Here is a 27,318-nt window from a genome sequence, read left to right as displayed (position 1 = left end):
AGAATGAACATCAGAAAAATTGGCAACAACTGAATGTTATTCAGTTTTCCCAACAATCTATCTATTCATCTATATCTCTGATGTCCGTTCCCTCTGGGAACTCACATCAAGGGGTTGGCCAAAGCTAAAGAATCTCCACTTATCCCTTTCCACATATGTCTGCTTCACGCACACCATTCCACACATTCTCCACCACTTCTCTCCCTCCAGCACTTCTAATCTCTATCTTCCTTACAAGGAAAACAAACAGGAAAGCAAGTAAAAATGTATTCTTGCAGTATTCTTAGAGACTTTTATTGTATAGCTTGCATTTTAAAAAAATGAAAAATGACAATACTTCAAAGGTGTGTGATGTTACCATAGATGCTTAACTTGCTAATGGATGAGGTGGTCAGGGAAGTAAATGTGAGGGTCCTCAAGAAAGGAGTGGGTCTACAATCTGCTGAGGGTTTCAGCCTACAAGCAATGACAATGAAATTTTGTTATGGTGTCAGGGCTTGCTCATTGTGCTCACCAATGGTAAGATAAAGAACAACATCTCTCTTGACTGTCACTCCTTATCCTATCACTTGTCTTGCTTGTTGCATAATATCATTCTTTACAACAGCTACTCCTCTGACATACTTAACAATTCTTTCTTTTCTTTTTTCATACAAATTTGCCATTTCCCGCATCAACAAGATAGCATTAAGAATGGAAGACTGAGCCTTAGAGGGATTATTCTCACTTGGCCCCCTTCTCTGTTCCTTCTTTTGGAAAATTAAAAACATGAGGGGAGGATTTCTAGCCTGCCTCTCCCTTCCCTTTTAGTCACCTTCACGACACACAGGGAATATGTGGGAAGTATTCTCTCTCCCCTATCCCCAGGGATAACTTAACAATTCTAGGCTTAGTAATTAATTTATCTTCCTCGCTGAGCAATCATACATTTTTATCTTGTTATGTTTCCAGGAATTACTCGACTTAATGATTCTGTATCATCCTTGCTTGGATGTTTTCAGGTTCAAACATTGTTCCTTATTCTCTCTGTTTGTTGCCGGGCATTTTTTTTTTTTTTTTTCATACTATTCGCCATTTCCCGCGTTTGCGAGGTAGCGTTAAGAACAGAGGACTGGGCCTTAGAGGGAAAATCCTCACCTGGCCCCCTTCTCTGTTCCTTCTTTTGGAAAATAAAAAAAAAACGAGAGGGCATATATTACTAAATATTTCTCCCTGTGACATCTGAGACAGTAAAGCTCTAGCTCACTCTTTCAGTCTTTCATGGTAATTTCTATGCTCCATCCCATTTGCTTTACTTGTAAAATGCTTCTGTATTCTCGATCTCGTTATAATTGATTTCCTTACTTATGGAGAGTGGGTGATGGTTTCAGTACATTATATATGACTACTACAAAATGGACGTAAGTGAATGAGTCTCTTGTTTGTCCTGACATTAACTTGCTAAAATTAGAGAGGTAATTAAGAGTTGTAAAAAACACTCACCCTTCTATATTTTATAAAGTTGCTGGAGACTTTTCGAGCACTTAGATTGTAAGACAATCATTCAATAAAATACCTTCAGAAGTGCAACTGTGCAAAAGCTCTTAATGCCTTTAATCCTAAGGGACAGAGTCCTTGAAATTCATGGAGGTCCCAGGATGAAGGTTTACTCAAAATTCAAAAATGATTGTATTATATGACAGCTAGAGAATGAATGTGAGCAAATGAGGCCTTATCTTCATTAGCTCATTGTGCTACCTTACTAATGTGGGAAATGGCATGCAAATATGAAAAAATCAGGATAACAAACAAAAAGGAAAATTCTGGTAGCTGTGTTTACTTGGCTCATCGAGGATGTAAGGCATGTGTACGTGTAGGAAGAGAGGAAAGTGATTGGTTCTCAGTGAATGTAGGTTTGCGGCAGGGGTGTGTGATGTCTCTATGGTTGTTTAATTTGTTTATGGATGGGGTTGTTAGGGAGGTGAATGCGAGAGTTTTGGAAAGAGGGGCAAGTATGAAGTCTGTTGGGGATGAGAGAGCTTGGGAAGTGAGTCAGTTGTTGTTCGCTGATGATACAGCGCTGGTGGCTGATTCATGTGAGAAACTGCAGAAGCTGGTGACTGAGTTTGGTAAAGTGTGTGGAAGAAGAAAGTTAAGAGTAAATGTGAATAAGAGCAAGGTTATTAGGTACAGTAGGGTTGAGGGTCAAGTCAATTGGGAGGTGAGTTTGAATGGAGAAAAACTGGAGGAAGTGAAGTGTTTTAGATATCTGGGAGTGGATCTGGCAGCGGATGGAACCATGGAAGCGGAAGTGGATCATAGGGTGGGGGAGGGGGCGAAAATTCTGGGAGCCTTGAAGAATGTGTGGAAGTCGAGAACATTATTTCGGAAAGCAAAAATGGGTATGTTTGAAGGAATAGTGGTTCCAACAATGTTGTATGGTTGCGAGGCGTGGGCTATGGATAGAGTTGTGCGCAGGAGGATGGATGTGCTGGAAATGAGATGTTTGAGGACAATGTGTGGTGTGAGGTGGTTTGATCGAGTAAGTAACGTAAGGGTAAGAGAGATGTGTGGAAACAAAAAGAGCGTGGTTGAGAGAGCAGAAGAGGGTGTTTTGAAATGGTTTGGGCACATGGAGAGAATGAGTGAGGAAAGACTGACCAAGAGGATATATGTGTCGGAGGTGGAGGGAACGAGGAGAAGAGGGAGACCAAATTGGAGGTGGAAAGATGGAGTGAAAAAGATTTTGTGTGATTGGGGCCTGAACATGCAGGAGGGTGAAAGGAGGGCAAGGAATAGAGTGAATTGGAGCGATGTGGTATACCGGGTTGACGTGCTGTCAGTGGATTGAATCAAGGCATGTGAAGCGTCTGGGGTAAACCATGGAAAGCTGTGTAGGTATGTATATTTGCGTGTGTGGACGTATGTATATACATGTGTATGGGGGTGGGTTGGGCCATTTCTTTCGTCTGTTTCCTTGCGCTACCTCGCAAACGCGGGAGACAGCGACAAAGCAAAAAAAAAAAAAAAAAAAAAATCATGTGCATGTAGAGCTTTGCTAGCTAACACATCTTTGTCTCTTCTCTCTCACCACTAATATGCAAAGAGCTTTTTCCTGTGCTAACATCTAAATATCTGCCACATCATTATCACTGTTAAATGCCCCATAAATAATCTAGATTAGCCACTGTGTGGCATGGGGCCTACTGAGCATACATTAACTCTTCCTCCTTAGCTTTATATGGGTAACTGAGACAATAAGATTCTTTCACAGAGCAATTGTAGTTACTTATGGCACAAGTCATCTCTATATGCCTAAAAAAGCATGCCTCCATAGACTAAAGGTATGGCAAGTCCTCAAAAGGTAAGACATGTTATATATGGGTATGGACACTAGGATATTTTCCCAGTGCTAATCATAACTGCTTGTGACATAAGTACTTACTACATACTGATAAAGTATGCCCCCCAGTTTACATGATGGTGGTAAAGGAAACCCATGCAAGTACGGCTATAGCCAACATGACATGGTAAAGGAAACCCATGCAAGTACGGCTATAGCCAACACGACATGAACCATACAAGGATAGGGACAGTCCTTAAAGGATAGTAAACCTATTTCTTATTTTTCTATCTATTCTTATTTTTCTACCTAACATCCTTATGACTTTCTCAGCACTTCTGACTATAACTGTGCTGCTGCTTCCACTGCCACCAATACCACAAGTATATCTGTATAATCTGGACTTGTAATCAGCTAGTCCAAGTAGGACTGGCAGGTGGAGAGGGGTGGATATTATGTTGGGGTGGTTTGGGTTGGGTTGACCATGTTTGGGTTCTACAAGAATGAAGTGTGGGTTCCTTGGAACTTGCCAACAGATGAAATCTAAGCCTTAGGGATATACCAGTTAGTGATGCCTGATTTCCAGCAACACTCCCACCAGCTGATCCCACAACTGCAGGAAACACTATAAGGTGTGGAAAATCCTCTGCTAAGCGACATAAAAGTTCTGAGATGCTTCCACGAACATAAGGCTCAGGATGATTCAACCGTGCAAATAACTGAAAGGAAAAAATATCAAATATAAATCTTCAGAAACACTATCAGAGCAATACAGTAAAACCATCTGAACTATTTCATGTAATTCATTTTGACATCTTAAGTTAGGGAACCAAACAGACTGACTATAATCATTCAATCCAACTCATTGAAAAATATACATATTTTCAAACCAACAAAAAATAACTTATACAACTGCCATCCCAGAATTGCTAGGTGGGTTTGAACTCAACTAAATATTCCACTACTATGGTGTGCTATCTTAAGGCATAACAACCTTTGCTGTCTTCTTAATGTTTTCATTTTTCATAACCTTGAAGTAACTTACCTATCTATTTAGATAAAATGGTTTAAGTTTACAAAAGCAAAGACATCTTACAATTTATACAAATGAATGAGTAAGATTCTCACAGACGATCCTTCATATACTATAAGACTTGGGAAAAGAATTATGCACTGTATGAATACTGCTGGCCACATGCTTCAATGTTTTATATGGTAATGGCTAATTGCTATGTGTATGTGTCTTTAAAATATGCCACCCGATAACAAATTTGAAATTCAGGAGAGTGGGTGCTATGGTTGCTTCTTTAAAGGACCATGATACAACATGAACTCTAGAACAATGTAATATTTCTAAATAAAGCAGAATAGGTACCAGCTCGTAAATAACAGAACAAAAAAATTCAACTTTGAAATATACAGTTCATTTGATTTACATTAATAGAACTACATGTACAATATTCCTTGCTGTATGAATGAGAATACATACTACAAAATCTCTGAATATCGAAACAAATTTTTCATATCTTTCCTAACTTCAAATGAATAAAACTTCATTATCCCAATTTTCAATTATCCTAGTCAATTTGCCCAGTTTTTACTTTTTTCTATGTCAGTTGTGATGGTATGGGTAACTAAATGACTTAATCAAGGTCATCTCATTAACAATAACACATATATACAGACTGTGTGTGTATCCATGCCAAATAGGTTAACTTGTGTCCAAGCAGCAGGGGGTACCTACATCAACTACTGATAGAATTAAATGTAAAAAAATAACTTCTAGTAAAATGTGTTTACCTTTATTATCAAGCAATGAATCAAAATGGCACATGATTGGTCAACCATTATAATAAATCAAATATTCTGTGTCTGTAAGTCTGTCGGTAGGAAGAACTACTGTGGTGTTAAATGTGAACACTGCTGTGGTGGTTAATTTGTATGGTGAGGTATAATTTGGTTCTTGAGGCACAATCTGCATGTAAGGCCACTGTAAAATGGGATACCAGTCACAAACTATATAGTAACTGGCAACTCAGAAGGTCAGGGATAACAACCATGCACCTTACCTCAGGAGTTTTTTTTCAAAAATTCTTGTGTGGTGTACCATATAGTATCTAGCCATATGGTTGCTGAATAACTTCTCATTGGGTGTACAGCAGCATTACACATACATTCAGACATATGCTTTCTCCAGAACCATAAATGCTACATATGACTCCTGTTTCTCTTCTCAGTATTTCTCACACGTTCTTCAAAGCAATCACCTGATCCACACATCCTCTACAACTCCTGAAGCCACACTTTTTCTCCGTGATTTGAAGCTCTATGCATACCACTAACCTTTTAATCACCATTCTCCTGTACAAATTACCAGGTACACTCAACAAAAAATGCCTCTGAAATTTGAAGATTCCCTTTTTTCCCCATGCCTTTATACAGTTGCACTATACAGACATTCTGCCAATCCTCAAGTACTTCACCAATCAACACCACAATCATCTTTCTTGAGAAATTCAACTGCAATCCCAACCACTCCAGCCACCTTGTCATGCCTCATTTTATGCAAGGCTTTTAACAACTTTCTATTTACCATTCCACTTGCTGATCCTCGCTCACTTTGCATACCTCCCTCACCCAAGCAACCGACATTCACAATCATTTCATTAAACCACAAAAAAAAATAGTTGAATCTAATCATGCATTTCATAATCATTTGACTTGACAAATCCTCACTCAAACAACTAACACACCTCACATTAAGTTTTTTTTTTTTTTTTTTGCTGTCTCCCACGTTTGCGCGGTAGAGCAAGGAAACAGACGAAAGAAATGGCCCAACCCACCCCCATACACATGTATATACATACGTCCACACACGCAAATATACATACCTACACAGCTTTCCATGGTTTACCCCAGACGCTTCACATGCCCTCATTCAATCCACTGACAGCACGTCAACCCCGGTATACCACATCCATCCAATTCACTCTATTCCTTGCCCGCCTTTCACCCTCCTGCATGTTCAGGCCTCGATCACACAAAATCTTTTTCACTCCATCTTTCCACCTCCAGTTTGGTCTCCCACTTCTCCTCGTTCCCTCCACCTCCGACACATATATCCTCTTGGTCAATCTTTCCTCACTCATTCTCTCCATGTGCCCAAACCATTTCAAAACACCCTCTTCTGCTCTCTCAACCATGCTCTTTTTATTTCCACACATTTCTCTTACCCTTACATTACTTACTCGATCAAACCACCTCACACCACACATTGTCCTCAAACATCTCATTTCCAGCACATCCATCCTCCTGCGCACAACTCTATCCATAGCCCACGCCTCGCAACCATACAACATTGTTGGAACCACTATTCCTTCAAACATACCCATTTTTGCTTTCCGAGATAATGTTCTCGACTTCCACACATTCTTCAAGGCTCCCAGGATTTTCGCCCCCTCCCCCACCCTATGATCCACTTCCGCTTCCATGGTTCCAATAGAAAAAAAAACAAAAATCAATACTCGAGCACACAATCAAACTACTGACTTTGTACAGTTACAAAAACTGATTAATCATTCAATTACATACTATTCTAAATATCACAAATTCAAAAATTCAAAATAATAGTATATTTTTTCTTATTATACTTTGTCGCTGTCTCCTGCGTTTGCGAGGTAGCGCAAGGAAACAGACGAAAGAAATGGCCCAACCCCCCCCATACACATGTATATACATACGTCCACACACACAAATATACATACCTACACAGCTTTCCATGGTTTACCCCAGACGCTTCACATGCCTTGATTCAATCCACTGACAGCACGTCAACCCCGGTATACCACATCGCTCCAGTTCACTCTATTCCTTGCCCTCCTTTCACCCTCCTGCATGTTCAGGCCCCGATCACACAAAATCTTTTTCACTCCATCTTTCCACCTCCAATTTGGTCTCCCTCTTCTCCTCGTTCCCTCCACCTCCGACACATATATCCTCTTGGTCAATTTTTCCTCACTCATTCTCTCCATGAGCCCAAACCACTTCAAAACACCCTCTTCTGCTCTCTCAACCACGCTCTTTTTATTTCCACACATCTCTCTTATCCTTACGTTACTCACTCGATCAAACCACCTCACACCACACATTGTCCTCAAACATCTCATTTCCAGCACATCCATCCTCCTGCGCACAACTCTATCCATAGCCCACGCCTCGCAACCATAAAACATTGTTGGAACCACTATTCCTTCAAACATACCCATTTTTGCTTTCCGAGATAATGTTCTCGACTTCCACACATTCTTCAAGGCCCCCAGAATTTTCGCCCCCTCCCCCACCCTATGATCCACTTCCGCTTCCATGGTTCCATCCGCTGCCAGATCCACTCCCAGATATCTAAAACACTTCACTTCCTCCAGTTTTTCTCCATTCAAACTCACCTCCCAATTGACTTGACCCTCAACCCTACTGTACCTAATAACCTTGCTCTTATTCACATTTACTCTTAACTTTCTTCTTCCACACACTTTACCAAACTCAGTCACCAGCTTCTGCAGTTTCTCACATGACCATTACCTGAGGAATGATAGTCTTCCATGGTCGTGTAGGTGTTTCAGCTAGACCCTTTTCCAGTACTTCTCTGAGCTCTGAAGCATGCTTAACCATCAGCCGCAGTAGACGCAAAGTTGCCACAGTACACTGATCTGCATGGCTAACAGTATGCTGAAAAATAAAGACAACTGATGTAATACAATTCCGCTTTATCATTTTCTCATCTTAATATATATGGTTTTCAATTAAAGTCTTCTTTAGCTCCACTGACTTATGTGCCTACTATCACCACTCCAATATTTCCTCAAGCTCCATTATGTCTAGCTTATGATCCAAGTGCACTAGTGCATCTTACTGATCTAATAAAGTCTCAGCTCATTCTAATTAAGCAACACATTTTGATCAAAGAGGTTCCTTACACTCTTTCTTTCTTTCACATTAACTTCATTTTCAGAACAGTACATGAAGCACAAAATCTAGCTAAAGGAGTTGGTGTCCCTGCTATTTTTGCCAGCCTGTGAGGATGGTGCTAGTGACCTTAAATCTGTAAACTAACTTCCACTAATGGTGCATGAGGCCTTGAATAAATGTAATAACCCTGAACTACTTTTGACAAAAGATGCAGCTTTATATGAGTGTGTGGTGAGAAGAGAGAAGAATAAATGATGATTGTAAGAGGATGGAAGTTGCAAGCATCTTTGAAAATGCAAAGTTACGCAAGTTTTTGTCAGATGTGGGTGGAGAGGTAGTGGGACCTTGAGTAGAATGGAAGGAGGTTGTCTGATCTGGCTTGCAAGGTGATGCATATGGTTAGTGAAAGAAGTGTGAGAATGTTAACAAAGATTACCTGACTTAAAACAGTTTGACCATGTCAAAAACAAGCTGATGAATTATACTGTATATCCTCAAATAAAAGCTACCTTCTATTCTAATCTACAGAATGGGAGTTGGTCATAATTCATGTCACATCCCAAAGTTGAACCACCATTCTGAAACTACACATCAAAATTACCTTCATATACAAATTAAGTCTCACACACTTTTCTTCCATAAATATAGGATATATCAATCCTTCACACTTTTTTTCATGAAGCTAAGACAAACGTAAAAGAAAATCTACTAAAACCATTGGAAATTTGAAAATACAACCTCCATTTCTAGAAGCATGATAAGCACAGCCAAGGTAGCATCACACAACCCTGTCACAGACTCACTTTCACTTGGATTCATTCCCTCTCCTCCCTATCTACTCGTGCACATGTCTTACATTCTTGAAAAAACTTCTCTGCCTCTGACAGCCTTCCTCCCACACCATATATATGTACCACCTTCCATAAGGCATCTCTATCAACCTTATCATATGCTTTTTTCATATCAATTAATACCACATACAAATCTATCTGCTCCTCTAAATATTTCTCACACCCAATCTTTAAAGTAAACACCTGCTCCACACATCCTCTACCACTCCTGATATTTTGTGCAACCACCCTTGGATAAAATCGCTAGAGAATGGAGGAAACAAGAAGAACAGCTTAAAGCTGAGAGTCATCAAAAACAGTCAACAGCGTTGGCAAAAAACATTGTTTACCTCCCCAAACATTTTTAAAGGCAATGTCACAGTTACATTTTATACTTTGTCATTTCTCCTTTGACCCTGATTACCATCTGCAATGTCTGGACATGGAATTGGCAAGGTCCCAGAAGTATTCTAGGTCCAGGTTTTGGGTCCATACGGTCTTGATTTCATGAATGAGGCGAGACAATGATGAGGTGTTGCAGGAAGCAGCCACTTGATAAGGCATTCCAAGTGCCCATTTTACCTGGAACTCTCATGTGTATCCACATTTTCTTGCATCCTGGCAAGAATTCAGGCTCTCTCCTCCTTAGGAAGGTAAGAACCAACCATCTTGAAGCAGAAGTGGAAGAAATAAAGCCTCTAGAAGAGAAATTTAAAAAATAACTGACAGCCAGAAGAATAAAGAAAGAACATCATTCCCTAGAAATAGCCTAAGGCACACTGGTGCTCACACTGCTAGAACACTAATCTCAAAACCAAAATGAATGAATATTTCACCCTGAAAGCATTTTATGCTGGTACCCACAGTAACCCTTAGCCGTGAATCACCTTTAAAAATGTATGGGGCGGACAAGGCTTTTTGCAGACACTGCATGTAGGGGAAGAGTACAATAGTCACATTTCGATGGAGAGTTAATCATATAACGTTTTTTCCTTGAGAGTATAATAATTCAGTGCAAAAATGTTTTCTAATCCCACAGTAGTGGTAACTGTAAACAGCAAATACAAGTATGGTGGAATATACTAAAACAGTTCTTGAAAAACATTCCTTTAGAATATGGGCATGTCTTATATACCAATGTGTCTTATGAGCTCCAAAATATGGTACATAACTCATTATCATCATACCCCAAGACTGATCTTCAAAAACCGGAAATAGGCTTTAGCAGCTGCAATGAGAACAGTGTAGTGTCGTTCCTGTGCTGCTCGATGAACTTCCACCAAACTAGCACTGAGATCTGTGACTAGGTTACTTGACAGACCCCAAGACTGTAAAGCTGATGTGATCTGGGACCCAACCTGTCAAAAACAACCAAAAATTAATATACAGTAACTTTAGGTATGTATTGAAATTTATCTATTTTTTTATCTATTTTTTTTTTTTGCTATGTCGCTGTCTCCCGCGTTTGCGAGGTAGCGCAAGGAAACAGACGAAAGAAATGGCCCAACCCACCCCCATACACATGCCTTGATTCAATCCACTGACAGCACGTCAACCCCGGTATACCACATCGCTCCAATTCACTCTATTCTTTGCCCTCCTTTCACCCTCCTGCATGTTCAGGCCCCGATCACACAAAATCTTTTTCACTCCATCTTTCCACTTCCAATTTGGTCTCACTCTTCTCCTCGTTCCCTCCACCTCCGACACATATATCCTCTTGGTCAATCTTTCCTCACTCAGACTCTCCATGTGACCAAACCATTTCAAAACACCCTCTTCTGCTCTCTCAACCATGCTCTTTTTATTTCCACACATCTCTCTTACCCTTAAGTTACTTACTCGATCAAACCACCTCACACCACACATTGTCCTCAAACATCTCATTTCCAGCACATCCATCCTCCTGCGCACAACTCTATCAATAGTCCACGCCTCGCAACCATACAACATTGTTGGAACCACTATTCCTTCAAACATACCCATTTTTGCTTTCCGAGATAATGTTCTCGACTTCCACACATTCTTGAAATTTATAAAAATCTATAATTTCAGCATCATCTATAGAAAACATAACTTTTAAGCAATATCTATATACATAGAGCACTGAAAGTCTGTGTGACTGTCTGCCTAACTACTTCTAGGACAGTGGACCAATTTCAACCAAATTTTGAGGGATTATACTTTTGAAAAAGGGCCATGTTAATTGGAAGTTCACAATGACCTCCATCTCCATCTTCCATGTGAGGGTGGGGGTATCGCATGCCTGTTTCACTTTAGGAGAAATGCAGAATGATAATACCAAAGTTATTTTTTCAATAGCCCCTTATCTTTTGTAAACATATTTTACAGTTATATATGTTTAACAACTACTGCAATTATACTTATACATCTCACCCTCAATTAAATTCAATGGCATACTTTTTTGGTATGCAGAAATACGTTATGTCACCGGCAACTACAAGTATAATTAGCATCTAGGTAAAACCCTGCTATGTCTGTTATCCACAAAACAGAGAAAGAAGATATGACCCTGTCCTTCCCAAGCATGTTTACTTGCTGCTTTCCACAACACTGCATGCAGCTGTGTATGCTCGACCCAGTAAATTAATGAAAGCCTCTGAGGCACTAATGATGGTGATTAAATATACAATGGATGTTGAATGTGATTTTGATCTTGATAAGAAAGTGATCTGTAAATAATTATGTCAGGTGAGCATTGCCCACCTTGCAAGAGAATGGGAGAGCTAGCATGTGGAAAATAAATAAAAATATCCCTCCAACCTCCTTATGTGACTGTGGGTCTCTAACTCAAAACATACAAGGCTTCTAAGCAGTCAGAATCACAAAGAACTTCCCCTCTTTAGTTAGCCTCCTCTCCAAAAGAAATTAAGAAGACAGGAGCAGCTGTCTATGTTGCAGAGTGACTTTGCTTTTCTCAGAAATCAATACTGCATCATAGATAAGAGAGTGACCTGTATGGGTTCTTGAATATCAAAAGCATGCATGCACATCATCATAAAATGGCAAACTATGAACTAGAAAGAAAACTTAACTGGTACGTGCTTGGAAGATCTGGTCCCTGAGTAATACAGTGCCATTACTCCTAAAGGGATTGACATTCTTAATATGCTGTGACCTGGCCCTGCCAAAATAATGCAACCCGAGTGTTCCTGCCTTAAACTAATTCTTAACTGCTTCCAGCAAGAAAGGTAAATGTGTGGGAGGAGTAAAAGGGAAAAGGGAGTTTGGAAACATATGGAGCCAAACAGTTTAGTTAATAAAAACTGGAGTAAATTTCATTTAACTGATGACAAAGTGGTGCTATTCTCATTCCAAGCAATTTGAATAGCAGCAACAGAGACCATCAAACAGGTCATCAACATACATTATTGTACTGAGTGTGAAACCCTAAGATATGTGAGCAATTGCTCCAATCAATCACAAGTAGGCCAATATGAAAATTATGCTACATGCAAAAGATGCTATAACACATTGGCATATCAGACTGACTGGTAACAAAGATATGGTCATTCTGGAGGTGAGAAGAGCCTTGTCCTTCAACATTTCTGAGATGTGGTTTACCATTCAACTGGGTGGAAGATTTGTTTCTAAGCAGTTCATACAATGGCCAGGGCAATGAGGCTGATGAGATTGTTGCTTTGCCAATGTTCAATGCATTCACTGGCTGCATTAGTGTAATTTTTTAGATGTGTAGGTAAGAAGACTACTTGAAACACATGGAAAGCATATAACAATGTCACACCAGTTTTCTGAGCTTAGAGCGCTGCACAAGAATAAAATGAGGACTAGCTAGCCCCTGGTGTGCTTTCTGATTTTGCTGTATGTCCATTCTAGCGGTGATGTGTGCATCACAAACTGGTCTTCCTTTAAAAGTGGACTGCTTCCCCTGACAAAGGATGCACTCATCCAACAAATCAAGAGGGCTTCATACCATGCTGGCTAATGCTGGGCCTAAATGATGATTGATACTCCCAAGGTTCCATCTCCAATTAAGAAGAAGTGGAAAAAACAAGAAATATAGAAGGGACATGTGCTGGGCAACTCTTCCAGAAGCTACAAAAGTTTTGCTGGAAACTGTGATACAACTACATGGACTGCAGATGACAGTGCATATGCTTGAAAGCAATGCCCTATGTAGCTGTGTTCAGGGTGACGTGTTGCACCTTGATATATAAAAACCAAAATAACAATGATGCATGGCAAACATATTTTTTTTTTCATTTCTGATTACCATATCCAAACACACATACAAAAAAATCATGTAACGAATGACATCAATACCTCCATGAAAATCAAAATAACTTTAGCTTCATCTCATATCTTATTGCCATTATAAGTATCAATTAAGAGGAAATTGTAACTAGATCAAATAGCAATGTCACAACTCTGTAAATCAACTGAATCATGTAAGAGTAAGAATGGACAATGGCCAATTTCTCTTACAAAAAGAATGAAAAAACTGCCATGGCTCTACAGTTAAAAATCTCTCTTTAGACATACTCTAGAGGTAAACCAAAACTGATGCTTGTATTTTCATGAAGTTCACAATGCCTTCACTATTTGCTGGGCTCCTATTCTACATGGGTTCTTTTATACAGATATTCACTGACACAATACCACAATAATTTTATTTGTCCAATCTTATCTTCTCTATCATAAACACACTTATTGAGAGAAAAACAGAAGCATACTTCTAATATAAATCGTTAAAGTATCTAGTCATATTTCTCATGGCTCTGTAGAAATGATCAACTATACTTTCTGATTTGAGTTTCTCTCTATGTAACACATGACCAGATATTACACATTCACATCATCAATTGCACACTATACATTACATATTCTTAAATATGGAAAACTGAATTTCTACATTTAGTGTGACTGGTTACTCCTTCCTAGCTTAGCCTATGACATTATTCTGTGCCAAAAGCATGGTAATCCTTCAGGGAATCTAGATGCTTCACACTGTAAAAGCAGCTTTCTAACTAGTCTAGCTTAGTGAGAATACATTTCTAGTGTTATCTATCCAGTCATTACTAAACTACTTGGGGTATGGCACTGGCATACAATATACTGGTCTTATAAGCCTGAGGCATGGCACTAATTACTGGGAGTCACAATGTAATTCAGTGACTAATAATCCTTGCACTTAATATCCCTATGAAGAGTAACTCAAAATCTCGACTAACCTGATGGGCTCCTTGTACTTCTTCAAGCCGGAGGTCTTCTTCCTCTTCCTCTTCTGTGTCTTGTCCTGGTCTCCAGCTTCCTAACACTGAAGACACCTCCTCTACCTTAGATTGCAAGTCATCTGAATCTAACCCAAGAACCGGCTCAAGAATTTCTTCTATATGGGTACGGTCAGCCTCAGACAGCTGAGAGTCACTGGTGCTACTGTGCTCAAGGATTTTCCTACCCCATCTGGCAAATGAGAATACATGAGAATATTTTCCTCTTACCACATAATGAAATTCCTGAAATATTACATTACATCTAATTATCTTTGATTTGTCAAATACAGAATGTAGCTAACCTTTGGAATATCAGTTACAAAGTAAATGATTACACAAACCACAGAACTACTGGCTGTAATGAGCAGACAGCAATGAGTTCTAAATCTAAGCTTCACTATCAATGCACAACTGTAACAATGTTATCTTACTTCCATGGCTCTGGAATTCACAAACTTTCAGATTTTACTCAAACCAAGCAGAAATAATAAACTGGGGAGTATGAAAACAGTGGCCCTCCAGCCCCTGCAGCTCTAAATTCACACAACTCTATTCTCTGACGAAGAAACAACTTTCAATTCTTTCATGTTCAATAATGCACCAAACAATCTCTAAATACAGGAAATAATCAATCTATATTTTGCCAAGCTACTTTGCTTCTCAAGATCTTTTTATGTAACTTCAATCAATCTATTTAAGAAAAAATTTGTTTATAGACAGAACTCATCACTGAGGCCAGGTCTTTGCTGGAGAGAGATACGAGTATCTACAAGTACCAATGATAAAATTTAGCCAAAAAAGCAGGGCTACTGTACAGAGCTTATTGCACATCTTGCTAGATAAATAAAATTATTTCTCTATGCCAACAATCAAAACTCATTAGAGAATGACCTCAACCATATGTATCTAGTTATCTTCAAAATTTTGTGTAGTTGTTCCATGTACATATGTTTCTTTTTTCCAGGTATTACACTGAACAATCTCCTCAACTGTTTTGCTTAACTTTCAGGATTTTGCTTTACATTTTCTTGGAATATTCCCAAATATAACTGCATACTTAACAGATCTGTTTTCCCTTGATGATAAGCTTTCGGATCCAGTTCTTGATGCCCTTGATTTTTTGAATGGAGAAAAACTGGAGGAAGTGAAGTGTTTTAGATATCTGGGAGTGGATCTGGCAGCGGATGGAACCATGGAAGCGGAAGTGGATCATAGGGTGGGGGAGGGGGCGAAAATTCTGGGAGCCTTGAAAAATGTGTGGAAGTCGAGAACATTATCTCGGAAAGCAAAAATGGGTATGTTTGAAGGAATAGTGGTTCCAACAATGTTGTATGGTTGCGAGGCGTGGGCTATGGATAGAGTTGTGCGCAGGAGGATGGATGTGCTGGAAATGAGATGTTTGAGGACAATGTGTGGTGTGAGGTGGTTTGATCGAGTAAGTAACGTAAGGGTAAGAGAGATGTGTGGAAATAAAAAGAGCGTGGTTGAGAGAGCAGAAGAGGGTGTTTTGAAATGGTTTGGGCACATGGAGAGAATGAGTGAGGAAATATTGACCAAGAGGATATATGTGTCGGAGGTGGAGGGAACGAGGAGAAGAGGGAGACCAAATTGGAGGTGGAAAGATGGAGTGAAAAAGATTTTGTGTGATCGGGGCCTGAACATGCAGGAGGGTGAAAGGAGGGCAAGGAATAGAGTGAATTGGAGCGATGTGGTATACCGGGGTTGACGTGCTGTCAGTGGATTGAATCAAGGCATGTGAAGCGTCTGGGGTAAATCATGGAAAGCTGTGTAGGTATGTATATTTGCGTGTGTGGACGTATGTATATACATGTGTATGGGGGTGGGTTGGGCCATTTCTTTCGTCTGTTTCCTTGCGCTACCTCGCAAACGCGGGAGACAGCGACAAAGCAAAAAAAAAAAAAAAAAAAAAAATCAACTATCACAGATCTTTTGCTGCCTTTCTAGGCTGCAGAGTTTGCATTCCTTCAACCTCACATGATAGTTAATATTCTAGATGCTCATCCTTTTTTTTTTGTTTTTGTTAAGTTTTCCTGAATCCACACTATCTTATCATTTCCATCTGTTTCAATGGTCACCAAAGAGCACAGTACCATTCAAATCTACTTATGCACATCAATATTAGATATTTTCATCATACACTTTCTGTCTCTCATTGTTAAAGTTCTCATGATTGTACAACTCGTAATTTGGCTTGAGAGTACTATACCACCAATATGCTCTCTCAATTAATGTTTCTCATTCATGACAACTCTCAGATATTTGAAATTTCATCACTTTCAATGTAGGCCTTTGCAAGGAGATGCTAATATAATGCAAACTGTTTCATGAGTAATATGCTAAAACATATTTTCATTAAACTCTACCCGGTTCTCTTCTGCTCATCAATAAACTACAAATAAGTCTTTCTGTAGTGTTTCTTTGTCTTCAACCATGATGCTTACTCTAATAATATATGCAAAACACTTGCCTTTAGTTTTTAAACCTTTTTTATGATAAACAGGAAAGTGTTAACTTTTGCATTACTGTTGTTGAAAACTTCATTCCACTTTGATTTGCTATAAATGAGATTTATCTCACTCCACTCTATTTAGCCAAAACAAAATTCAACTTGCTCAATTAACTTGTTTCCTCTACTGCTGTCTAGTATTCAAAAATTATTATCAAGAGAAAAGGGACCCATCTATAATACACTGTGGTACCTGGGCTACAATATTACCAGTTGTACCTAGCTACAGACTCATAGAAATTAGTTCACAATGTTCCATATACATTACCTCCAAAATTTATATTGATCATATCATCTCATTCAAAAATAAGACATTACACTACAGTCTGGAGCATAATGATTAGATCTACATTTTCCTAAGAAAGACACATCTTACATTAATCAGCAACATCTTCAAAATGAGCCTCATATTCCTATCCACTCTTGTACCCTAGCATTAGTCTAGCCTCAATAATACACCTCTGTGTATATCATCATACAATTTTATACTACTACTGTTGTCTTTCACATCCCTCTTGCCAATAGCTCCTTCTCTTGAAAGTTCCTTTTGATTATCTTTAATTGTCCTAAGGTTAGGTATATATAAAAATCTACCTAATTCTTTGTACATCCACCAACTGACCAGTTCATTTCCACTGAATCAAACATGAGCAGGTACTTAGAAGATGGATACTTGTCTTGCCTTGTTTTCCTAAAACCTAACACTCTAACATGATTTTCTGAGTGAGCACATCCTCATCCATCCTCTCTTTTTCTTTTTAGCACATCCTCATCCAAGGCATCCTCTCTTTTTTAAAGTTTATGAGGAACACAGTTGCATTTTCTTCCTTTTGAGCCTCATTAATAACAACTAGTTCTGCCTATGTTGAGTAAAGTTTCTGTCGTTGCTAGGCAGCCACTGATTGTTCTGAATGCACTACTTAGTGTGGTTTGCAGCTCTGTTATATTTGCTTTTGGGGATAAAAGACATGTTGGTGAGGTATAGCATAAAGTGGAGCAGATTAATCATATGTAAAGGATCCTGAATGACTTTTTCTTTCCCAAATCTAGTGCCAGTCAGTGTCAATGGTTACACTGCAAGTGGGAAGTCACCTTCAGTAAGGCTTTGTCTGTCAACAGATGGAGAGAAGTACATGCTTGTCAAGGATGTTCTCTCTCCAAAAAAGTCTAATAATTTCAAAGTTCCTGCATGCAGTGTGGACTCAAAGATCCAGAAAACCCATGAAAGGGTTCTTCTGGTCATATAATATATATGGAAATGCATGGTATTATGGTGAATTGAAGCCATGTGGTATAACACATGGCAGCTGATGTGCTGTCAGTGGATTGAACTAGGGTATTTGGAGTCATAAGGGAAAACCACATATTGGTCTGTGTGGCTTAGCAGCAAAATGGTGGGTTCAGGTTTCTGTGCATGAGTCATGACAATTGGATATATGATGTAAGCAACAAGGATATTGTGTAATCTGTTCCTGGCACTACCTTGCTAAAACAGGGAAACAGCGAACAAGTACGAAACTATGAAAAGAATGATTCTAATCTCCTGCCATTTTCTTTCCCAGCAAAGTGGCATCAGGAACAGATAAAGGAGCCTTTGAGGAAATCTCATTGTTTGGATCCTTCTTTATAAACTGAGACATTCTTAAACTCCACTTATCTTCAAATCACAGGATAAGAAACAGGCAAATAGGAAATGAAAATATTTAGAGGTTAAGAGAGATAATTTCTTCACTTCTTCAACAGAACAGCTTTCATGGCTAATCAAAGGCAATATACCATAAAACCATGATAAAGGACAGAAGTTAAAATTTACAATGCAAACATACTGCAGAAGCAATGACAATATTGAATAAGGCTAAGTTCCCATTCTTCTTACCTAAAACACCATGAGGCAATGTGAAACCAAACTTTGGGTAAAGTAGGACACTGTGTGGCTGCTAGAGTGAGGATGTTACCCATCTTGCTCTCCAGTGGTGGCAGCGTAGAGTGTCTCACTTCTGCCAGGGGTTGTATTTCTTCTGGGGCAAATTCTTTCATCTCCTTATAAACTAACAGTACAAGAAAAAATATATGTAATTCAAAATATTGAGTTTTGCCTCAAGCAAGACAGTCTATACAAAGCTTATAACAAATTGCCACTATGCCTAAAGCTTTTGAGGATTTTACTAAGTTTTGGAATGTTAAATGTGGAAAAGAGAAGAACCATCTTCAGGTGATACTTGGTTCAGATCAAAGAGAGAAGAGAATATTATTTTGTGTGCAATGAAATTTGGTTCAATGGCTACATGCAATTTTTCCTACAGCTTTAGCAGATGATCCCTCACCATACACAAAAAAAGGAAAAAAAAAATTCCTATAGCTTTAGCAGATGGTCCCTCACCACACACACGCACAAAAAAAAGAAAATCCAGCCTAAACCACTCCAACACAGTAACTGTTTCTCCATACAAGCCATATTAGATGGTCTAGTTAGATGTAGTCCTGAAAAAAGGCCATCTTCACTAACTCTTATCTAATGTGGAAGAGAGTGAACTCAAAGCATAAAGCCAATTAGCCATGAGATCAATTTCTTGAAACAAGAAGCCAAAAGATATATAACTACTTAGAAATGCTAGAGTCTTTGAACCTTCTGTCCCCCCAAAAATACTGTCCCCTGTAATTTTCTGTGCTCATACCATCCACAAGATTAATGCTAATCACTGGAACTTAAAGAGGTGGGCTTCAGAGGAATCAGCAAAAGAAGGTCCATGCTAAAGATTCTATCTACAAATGCTGGTAGACTGGTAAGGAATGAAGCATAACTTGAATCTAAGGCTCATGTGGATGAGCTTAGGCTATATATCACAGGTTCTACTGACATCAAAAACAGCACGGATCTCAAAGCATACAGTTTTCCCAGCGAAATATGCAAAGGGCAGAGAAAGGGGAGATTTAACCCTACTGGTGAGGGACACCTTATGATTCTAGCATGTAATGGTAACAGGAGACGTTTTAGCCCGGATATTTTAGGCATGATAATTAATTGATGAAATCTGTTTGATAACCCTAATGGTGTACAGTCTAACACAAAGATAAAAAAACCAACTCATCTTTCCGATGAAAATAATGAAAGAACAATCTCAATTCTCCAAGAATCAGCAAGAGTAGCCATATGATTCTAAGATACCATATATAAGGACATAGACAGGGATTCTTTTGATCAGCAACTGGGTGAAAATAAGCGAAGATTTAAGTCTGAAAATGTATGCAGAAGACATTTCTACCCCAACACACACAAAAGGCACTAGGGTTAGAGGTGTGGGTATAAATTCTAAAGAGGATTCACTCCATGCACAGTACTCTTGAGACAGGCAAAATTATATGGGAACCTTAACATGGAAAAAATGATCACCTAGCACTTGATGTGAAATTTCATAAAAATGTAGTACCTACAGACTAACAGCCGACTCCAAAATTGTAGCAAATATATATAAGAAATTATGAAACCATCATCACATATTTCAAGGAGACAGACTGGGAGGCTGAATTTCATAGCATAGGTAAAGAGCAAATGGTAAATAAAAATTTGTGAAATCTATAATGAAAATGTAGAAAGATATATGCCAATAGGAATGTATGGTGAGAGATGGGTAGATAGATAATCAAAGTAATGCTTTATGTAATGGGAAAAAGTGAGAGCACATACACACATTATGGAAAAGATACAAGAAACATATAATTCAGTTTGCAACTGAAAGATAAAGAGCACAAGATATTATAAAATCTGGACTTAAAGTGAAGAGCAAGTGAGGCATAAAAACAGTACAAGTCAAAAGAACACTAAAATCCATTTCACAGGTTTATATGGGACAGACATAAAGGACCAAAGTATAAACACTGAGAAGCTCAAGAGGAAAAGTTATTAATACAATTGAGGGCATATGTGAGGAAATGAATACAAAGTTTAAAAGTGGATTTACAACTGAACACCCGGATATACCTTTACTACCAGTCAAGGAAGAGGGATATATCCTACAAAATACTGAAATAAATACCATGGTAAGAGAGTTGATTGAGTAAATAATGACAGGGATAGGAAGAGGTATGGTAATAATAAGAGTATGGTCGCGACAGTTGAAGAGGGTGTTCTGAAACTGTGTGGACATACGAAGAGAAAAAGTGAGGAGAGGTTGGCAAAGAGGATATATGAGTCAAAAATGGAGGGGAAAAGAAGGGGAGATTGAACTGGAGGTGGATAGAGGATATATGTGTCAAAAATGGAGGGGAAAAGAAGAGGGAGTCTGAACTGGGGGTGGACTGATGTAGTGAATAAGATTTTGAGTGCTTGGGGCTTGAACATGCAGAAAAGTGAAGGACATGCAAGGACCACAGTGAACTGGAGCAATGTGGTTTACAGGGGACAACTTGCTGTCAGTGGGCTGAACAGCATGGAAAGCAGTTGGGGGAAATCACAGTAAAGGTCTGTGGGGTCTGATTGTGGATGAAGGCTCCAGTTTTGATGCATTATATGTGACAGTTAAAAAGTGGATGTGAGCAAATGAGACCATTCATTCTTTAGTTCCTGGCACCATCATGCCAATGCTGGAAATAATGAATCTACATGGATAAGAAAGAAAGAAATCCAGTGAAAGTGAGGAGGTTTACAAAGCTCCTTAGACAGATAGTGTGTTAATAACTGTATTTACAGTGTGTGCAGAAATCCTTGTCAAATCTCCAGAGTTGGTCTGAAACTTGGCTGATGAAATTCAACCCAAGCAAATGTAAAGTAATGTGGATGGGTTAAAGCAAAAGATGGTCTCAATGATTATCATCTAGAGGAAAAATAAGCTTCAAAATTCTGTGGGTGAAAAGGACTTTGGAGTGTATATCATCCTGTCACCAGATTCCTGTAATAGAAGAATCGTTAAGAAGACAAACTGCCTGCCAGCAAATATTGGAATAGCTTTCCAATGGGGAAAAAAGGGTGGAAGAGTACTGGAGGGACAAAACTGGTGGAAAAACATGTGGAATGGTGTATGCACGGGAGGCATGTAAGGACAGGAATAAGTGGAGACATTCTTGTTGTGGCCACCCCCTTCATGGGAGTTCCAGGAGGGAACAAGCATTAGAGATATAGAGAAATAGGTAGATAGCTCACAAGTATATAGATAAGGAAATACTTAGTGAGCTATCTATATCATGCATAAGGCCAAAACTATAAAATGCTTCTCAGGTTTGGTCACTGTATCTGAAGAACACAAAAAGCTAACAGAGAAGTTCTAGTTTTGGAAAGCAAGAAAGACAGTAACGGAGATAATTCATAGAAAAAGATGGAAGCTGTAAATTTATCCACCTTGGAAGAGGTTCTTAAATGTATAACAAAACAACGTACCTGTAAGGAGTTTATCCATCCAAGGTGGAATATGGGATGATGAATCTCCACACAACATAAGAAGTCGTCTTTCATCCAGTGACCACCACTTATTAAGAGTGATAATTGAACGTGCACACAGATGACCAGCTTCATTTGGGGGTAGTGTGAGAAGGGTGGTATCAGTTGCTGCTAAAGTAGCCAAACTGGGGTTAAGACCAACAACAGTTCCAGCAAGTACAGCACATCCCTGAGCAACAAGGCCTTTGCTGAAAGAAAAAGGCAAATTACATGTAAAAACATTATTAATTGTTTTCATTAAACTTCGTCGCTGTCTCTTGCGTTAGCGAGGTAGCACAAGAAACAGACAAAAGAATGGCCCAACCCACCCACATACACATGTATATACATACACGCCCATACATGCACATATACATACCTATACATTTCAATGTATGCATACATATACATACACAGATATATACATATATACACATGTACATATTCATACTGTCTGCCTTCATCCATTCCCGTCGCCACCCCGCCACACATAAAATGGCAGCCCCCCCCCGTGTGCGCAAGGTAGCGCTAGGAAAGGACAACAAAGGACACATTCATTCACACACAGTCTCTAGCTGTCATGTGTAATGCACCGAAACCACATCTCCCTTTTCACATCCACGCCACACAAAACTTTCCATGGTTTACCCCAGACGCTTCACATGCCCTGGTTCAATCCACTGACAGCACGTCGACCACGGTATACCACATTGTTCCAATTCATTCTATCCCTTGCACGCCTTTCACCCTCCTGTATGTTTAGACCCTGATCACTCAAAATCTTTTTCACTCAATCCTTCCACCTCCAATCTGGTCTCCCACTTCTTCTCATTCCTTCCACCTCTGACACACATATCCTCACTGTCAATCTTTCCTCACTCATTCTCTCCATGTGACCAAACCATTTCAATACACCCTCTTCTGCTCTTTTAACCACACTCTTTTTATTACCACACATCTCTCTTACCCTTTCATTACTTACTCGATCAAACCATCTCACATATTGTCCTCAATCATCTCATTTCCAACACATTCCACCCTTCTCCGCATATCCCTATCTATAGCTCATGCCTCGCAACCATATAACATTGTTGGAACCACTATTTCTTCAAACTTACCCATTTTTGCACTCCGAGATAATGTTCTCTCCCTTCCACACATTCTTCAACACTCCCAGAACCTTCAACCCCTCCCCCACCCTGTGACTCACTTCCATGGTTCCATCCGCTGCTAAATCCACTCCCTGATATCTAAAACACTTCCCTTCCTCCAGTTTTTTCTCCATTCAAACTTACCTCCCAATAAAATTGTCCCTCAACCCTACTGAACCTAATAACCTTGCTCTTATTCAATTTACTCTCAGCTTCATTCTTTCACACACTTTACCAAACTCAGTCAGCAGCTTCTGCAGTTTCTCACCCGAATCAGCCACCAGCGCTGTATCATCAGCGAACAACAACTGACTGACTTCCCAAGCCCTCTCATCGACAAAGACTGCATACTTGCCCCTCTCTCCCAAACTCCTGCATTCACCTCCCTAACAACCCCATCCATAAACAAATTAAGCAACCATGGAGACATCACGCACCCCTGCCGCAAACTGATAATCACTGGGAACCAATCACTCTCCTTTCTTCCTACTTGTATACATGCCTTACATCCCAGATAAAAACTTTTCACTGCTTCTAGCAACTTAACTCCCATACTATATTCTCTTAATACCTTCCACAGAGCATCTCTATCAACTCTATCATATGCCTTCTCCAGATCCATAAATGCTACATACAAATCCATTTGTTTTTCTAAGTATTTCTCACATACATTCTTCAAAGCAAACACCTGATCCACATAATCCTCTACTAATTCTGAAACTACACTGCTCTTCCCCAATCTGATGCTCTGTACATGCCTTCACTCTCTCAATCAATACCCTACCATATAATTTCCCACGAATACTCAAGAAACTTATACCTCTGTAATTTGAACACTCACCTTTATCCCTCTGCCTTTGTACAATGGCACTATGCATGCATTCTGCCAATCCTTAGGCATTTCACCATGAACCATGCATACATTGAATATCCTCAAAAACCAGTCAACAGCACAGTCACCCCCTCTTTTAATAAATTCCACTGCAATACCATCCAAACCGATGCTTTGCCAGCTTTCATCTTCCGCAAAGCTTTCACTACCTCTTCTCTGTTTACCAAAAAATTCTCCCTGACCCTCTCACTTCGCACACCACCCCGACCAAAGCACCTTATATCTGCCACTCTATCATCAAACACACTCAACATACCTTCAAAATACTCACTCCATCACCTTCTCATTACATCACTACTTGTTATTACCTCCCCATTTGCCCCCTTCACCAATGTTCCCATTTGTTCTCTTGTCTTACATACTTCATTCATCTCGTTTCAAAACATCTTTTTACTCTGAGTGATCGGGGCCTGAACTTACAGGAGGGTTAGAAGTGTGCAGGGAAAATATGAAATCCAGAAAAAGAGTGTATGTAATACATATCTGATAAAAAACAGGTTTCTGACAATGTTAATAAAAAAAATGCATGGTGTGGAGAAAAATCTTAAAGGCTCTAAATAATAGTAAGACATATATCAAATCTAATGGTACAATCGGTGATTTAGTTAAAAGTGCACTATGTGACAGGTTCACTGAAAGTTATTGCACAACAGGGATGCATGTGTTTTATAAAATTAATGGGCAGCAATAGGCTATGACTTGTAATGAAAAAATTAATCATGAATCAATAAGAGTTGGACTGGACTTATTCTTATCTATTTTCATGAAAGAGTCTTTGTATTCTCTGGCTATTTCTAAAGGTTCCTGCTGTCAAAGGCTTAATTTTTTCAGTAGCATAGGAATGTAAATTCTTTTGGAGTGAGAAGTGTACTGACAAGAATGTGCTCCAAATGGTACAATAATACAATAATTGAAAATGAACTACAGAAAATGTTAAAAAGGAAAAGACAAGGCAAAATTGCAAGCAGGACCAAAGTATCATGTTTCTGGGATGGGTCTGAGTCTGAAAGATGGTTAAAATGATATGAAGAAATTGCATGAGTATTCATAAACAAGTAGTACTTTCAACTAAGGAAATGCAATGGAAAATGGGATATCATAGAAAAATTTAAACAATACATACTTGAACAATGACTTAAAGAAGTAATCTTAAAGTCCAAGCTATTAGATGATGTAAAACTAATTTTCTTTGTGCTAGCAATATGTAAGTCTTATAAATAGATTGGCTATGGATAGATGAAACTTTTCCAAAAATCTGAAATCAAGGCAATGAAGTGAGTGTGTGTGTGTGTGTGTGTGTGTGTGTGTGTGTGTGTGTGTGTGTGTGTGTGTGTGTGTGGGGAAAGGGGAATCTCTTTGTGAAGGAAGGGTTTAGTGGTTGATACAGATATGTTGGAGTACTAAAAGAGGTAGAGACAAGTAAGGGAATGGATACATAATGATATACTAAGCAAGTAATACATAAGGATGAACTAAGCAAGTATTATTAAAAAAAAAATGAATGGATACAGAATGAGCCTATAAAAAAAGGGGAGGATAAAAAATGAGCAAATTGTGTGGCACCTGAAGGAGGGTCAGTGTGAGTTACACTCCAGGAGTTTTGAGTGAGAAGGGGTACCGATTTTAAGTAGACATAAAATAAGTCTCATTTATAAGGAATGGATTAATACATACCAGGCTAGCATCTTAGCTGCTTCCCTATGTAACTTTGCCTGTAATGGATTATATTCAGCACCAGGTGCAACCTCTAGCACAGCATCAGATAAACTAGAACTAACACTGCCTAGCAGTCCTATGAGGGTGCTTTCTGCAAATTCCATATTCTCCTGCTTGCGAGCTTGCTTAGCAGACAAGAGGTCCAACTTTGTTATTGATGCTGAAAAGAATACAAACATTTTTAGTAACACCTTCCTTCTTTTCATATTTTTACAATCTTGTTTTCAATCACCAATAATATCAAATTTTTTTTAGTAAGGGGTGGAAACGAATCAGATGTATTCATTCCAACATTTTCTCGAGCTAAATGATGTTATCCTACCTGAGCACATTTTAAAGCCTTTTTTTCCTGTAAAGCAAATCACTGACTGTCTTATAGTAGGCTCCTGCTAAGTGCAATGTGAACAAAGCCAACATGGAAGAAAACCTATATTTCTTTCTTGTAAGAAGCAGACTAAGAAAGCTGGGAGGCAATTGATTCACTTAAGGGAGAACAAAATTCATATCAACTGACTGTTATATTTCTCTCTTGTGTCTCCCCTGATGATGTGAATATTACACAAAAGTGCACTTGAAACTTATCGTGTTTCATTTTCCCCGTGGACTCATAGGAACATCAAAATATATGCACCAATACAAGAAAAATTTTCATAATTTCAAGGCTAACAACAATTGTTGCCATATAAATATAGTTCCTCACTCTGATGATTTAATTACAATCACTATGATGATTATAAGTAATTCGATGCATGATATTTTTCCAACTTTGTTGTTAGGTTGCAAGCAACATCTATGGCTAAGATGTAGAATCATAAATCATAATTCAGTTAGGAATGTAAACCTTTTCTTTTTTCTTTCATACTATTCGCCATTTCCCGCGTCAGCGAGGTAGCATTAAGAACAGAGGACTGGGCCTCTGAGGAAACATCCTCATCCAGCCCCCTTCTCTGTTCCTTCCTTTGGAAAAAAAAAAAAAAAATACATATATATATATATATATATATATATATATATATATATATATATATATATATATATATATATATATATATATATATATATATATATATTTTTTTTTTCATACTATTCGCCATTTCCCGCGATAGCGAGGTAGCGTTAAGAACAGAGGACTGGGCCTTTTTTGGAATATCCTCACCTGGCCCCCTCTGTTCCTTCTTTTGGAAAAAAAAAAAAAAAAAAAAAAAGAGAGAGAGGGGAGGATTTCCAGCCCCCCGCTCCCTCCCCTTTTA

The 27,318-nt window shown here is 38.8% G+C and overlaps 1 protein-coding gene across 2 annotated transcripts in view; it reads right to left on the bottom strand.

Annotated features, from left to right (window-relative positions):
• The window catches only part of nonC (serine/threonine-protein kinase Smg1), a 455,954-nt gene that overhangs the window by 140,017 nt on the left and 288,619 nt on the right, over positions 1–27,318 (bottom strand). For both annotated transcript variants that reach the window (XM_071692708.1, XM_071692701.1), the window contains exons 27-33: positions 26,027–26,228; positions 22,271–22,518; positions 18,776–18,947; positions 14,331–14,562; positions 10,305–10,475; positions 7,901–8,047; positions 3,885–4,041 (exon numbers count right to left, since the gene is read on the bottom strand). In XM_071692708.1, coding sequence (XP_071548809.1) covers positions 3,885–4,041; positions 7,901–8,047; positions 10,305–10,475; positions 14,331–14,562; positions 18,776–18,947; positions 22,271–22,518; positions 26,027–26,228 — 1,329 coding nt within the window. The remainder of the gene's footprint in view (positions 1–3,884; positions 4,042–7,900; positions 8,048–10,304; positions 10,476–14,330; positions 14,563–18,775; positions 18,948–22,270; positions 22,519–26,026; positions 26,229–27,318) is intronic.

This window comes from Panulirus ornatus, chromosome 4, assembly GCF_036320965.1.
Source record: "Panulirus ornatus isolate Po-2019 chromosome 4, ASM3632096v1, whole genome shotgun sequence".
NCBI lineage: Eukaryota > Metazoa > Arthropoda > Malacostraca > Decapoda > Palinuridae > Panulirus > Panulirus ornatus.
The sequence above is the reverse complement of the archived record's forward strand: the minus strand, read 5'-3'. Positions and strand labels throughout refer to the sequence as shown.